Source organism: Phaseolus vulgaris, chromosome 5, assembly GCF_000499845.2.
Source record: "Phaseolus vulgaris cultivar G19833 chromosome 5, P. vulgaris v2.0, whole genome shotgun sequence".
NCBI classification, from domain to species: Eukaryota; Viridiplantae; Streptophyta; class Magnoliopsida; order Fabales; family Fabaceae; genus Phaseolus; species Phaseolus vulgaris.
Genome location: NC_023755.2, coordinates 3,371,143 through 3,373,394, shown reverse-complemented (window position 1 = coordinate 3,373,394; position 2,252 = coordinate 3,371,143). Strand labels below are relative to the sequence as shown.

At 37.6% G+C, this 2,252-nt stretch overlaps 1 protein-coding gene across 1 annotated transcript; it reads left to right on the top strand.

The window, feature by feature from the left end:
- The first annotated feature begins 221 nt into the window (after nucleotides 1-221).
- LOC137834874 (protein BPS1, chloroplastic-like) lies at nucleotides 222-1,551 on the top strand. The gene has a single exon (XM_068643099.1). It carries the CDS (start codon nucleotides 374-376, stop codon nucleotides 1,322-1,324), a length of 951 nt encoding a protein of 316 aa, XP_068499200.1. The 5' UTR covers nucleotides 222-373; the 3' UTR covers nucleotides 1,325-1,551.
- The last annotated feature ends 701 nt before the right edge of the window (nucleotides 1,552-2,252 follow it).

Genomic DNA, 2,252 nt, shown 5'->3' with positions numbered 1-2,252 from the left:
ACACCGTGTTAGTTATGATAAACACTTTTGACCGCCGCCAAATTCTTGTACCTCGTTTTTTGTGTGTGTTCTGGAACACTCTTTTCTTATAGGCCTTATAAATTAGTTGGTAAACTGTTTTTTTGAATTAAAAGTATTTAATAAAATAATCAATTAATTGATTACTTTTTTTCAAAACAATATAAAGTATATGATAATTACATTGATTCTGTTTTCAAATCGAAATATATTATTATGTAACTATTCTGCAATGCGCGTGTTGATAATGAATGCGCGTGTTAATTGCTATTTAAGTTTAGTCACGCAACCAAACATTCAAACCTTTGTTTGAAACATCTCTTGTGTTATAACTTCCAATAACCACCAACAAGCAATGGTACTTTTGATAGAGAAACTGGCAAAACATTGTTTCTTCAAGCTGGAGAATCGCCACCATCCCATCACACATCCTCGATCAGAGGAGTTGTCATCATCTTCACTTCAGGCTTTCAAATCCCATGTGTCTAAATCAATTGACCAATTAGCTTCGGATTTGAAAGTCAGATCAGAAACCCTGTCCTTGACATGGTTTCAAAGGTGTTTAGGCCTCTTGCCTTTGATCAACGAGGCTTTTGCAAAGCTTGTTGCTGATATGGACTACCCAATGAGTAAATGGGAGGTTGGTTCCACAGAAGGGTATCTCAGCTACACCTTGAGTTTGCTAGAGCTTTTGAATTCTGTTTCTTCTTGTCTTTCGCATCTTGGTCAAGCTAGGATTTCTCTGGCTCATGGTTTGACCCTGGTGCAGGATTCGCCTTCTTTGGCTAGAAAGCATCTGAAAGGAATTCAATTTCAGCCAGGGGGTTTCAGCGCCAACTTTGGTAAAGATCTTGAGGAAACAAGGGTTTTCTCTGGCAAGAAGAGGGTTGTTCATGAGGCTGTGAAGGAGATGAGGAGTATTGGATTCTGGGTATGTGGGGTTTTGTTGTCTGGTTTATATGGTGATGGTAAGCCATACACGGAGCTGAGAAATATTGCTGGTGGGTTTGATAGTTCCTTGGTTGCCACACTTGATTTCAAAATTAGTGAACCGTTCATGGAGAAAAGGCCCATCTTCAGCGAGATCAAAGGGGTCAACGATGTTGTTGCTGACCTTGTTGCTTCTGACAAAGTAAGAAGACACGATGCAGCCAAGGAATTGCAAACCAAGCTGCGAGTGTTGGAGAAGTTATCTGATAATATAAGCAAGGAGGTGGATAATCTGTTTGCCAATGTAATGACTCAGAGATCTGAATTAATTGACCGTTTTCGACTACAGCAACAGCCACAGAAATCAAGTGTCTGATTATTTATCATGTATATAGACACACAAATCAAGTGTCTGATCATTTATCATATATTATGGATATAGCGGTAGTTCTTGATTACTTCTGTAATATATATATATATATATATATATATATATATATATATATATATATATATATATATATAGTGGTTATTTGCACACTGAATGACATTTGTAATGAATGACATTTGTAATAAGAATAACAAAAGATATGATTCTAAAGATACTGTTCCATAATTAGGAGAATTATGTTATAATTAAGTGCAGATTCCATTTTATATTTATTAGGACAGATTTGTTAGTGATTTGATTTTATTTGATTTGTACAGCTTTAAACACTCATTATTTCTGGCTTTCATTGCCTATTATTTCTTTCTTTAATTAGGTTGTAAAACAGTCTATAAATAGAGACTGTAATCACATTTGTAAGATATCTCAGAAATCTATTTCATCTATTTCTTGACAGCCTTTATTGCTGCAATTATTTTTTTTTTGGACAGCCTTCATTGCTGCAACTTTCTATTTTCCTTATCCTTTCTCCATTGACCACCACCTTGCACCATTGACCGTTACTGCCATCGCCATTGACCACCGCCGACCACCACCACCGACCACCATTGTCGTCGCTCGCCGGAAACTGCACCGCTCGCCGGAACTGTCACTGCTCGCCGAAAACCGCCGTCGGCCGCCGGAAACCGCCACCGGAAAATTTTTCCGGCAGATTTTTGTGTGTGCGTGAACAGGATCAAATTTTGCCAATCTGAAAAAAGTTGGTTTTGAACTCTCATGGACTCCCTTAGTAAGCCATCTAGCTATTGTTCCTTTACTATGAGTGGTAAGAGTTCTAGTTTTTTATCCTTTAATGCTTCTAGTACTGAAAATATCTGGATTATAGACTCTGGTGCTACTGATCATATGACACCTC

Bases quoted from the DNA above. Each gene is read 5' to 3' on its own strand.
- LOC137834874 (XM_068643099.1), top strand. From the start codon at position 374: ATGGTACTTTTGATAGAGAAACTGGCAAAACATTGTTTCTTCAAGCTG.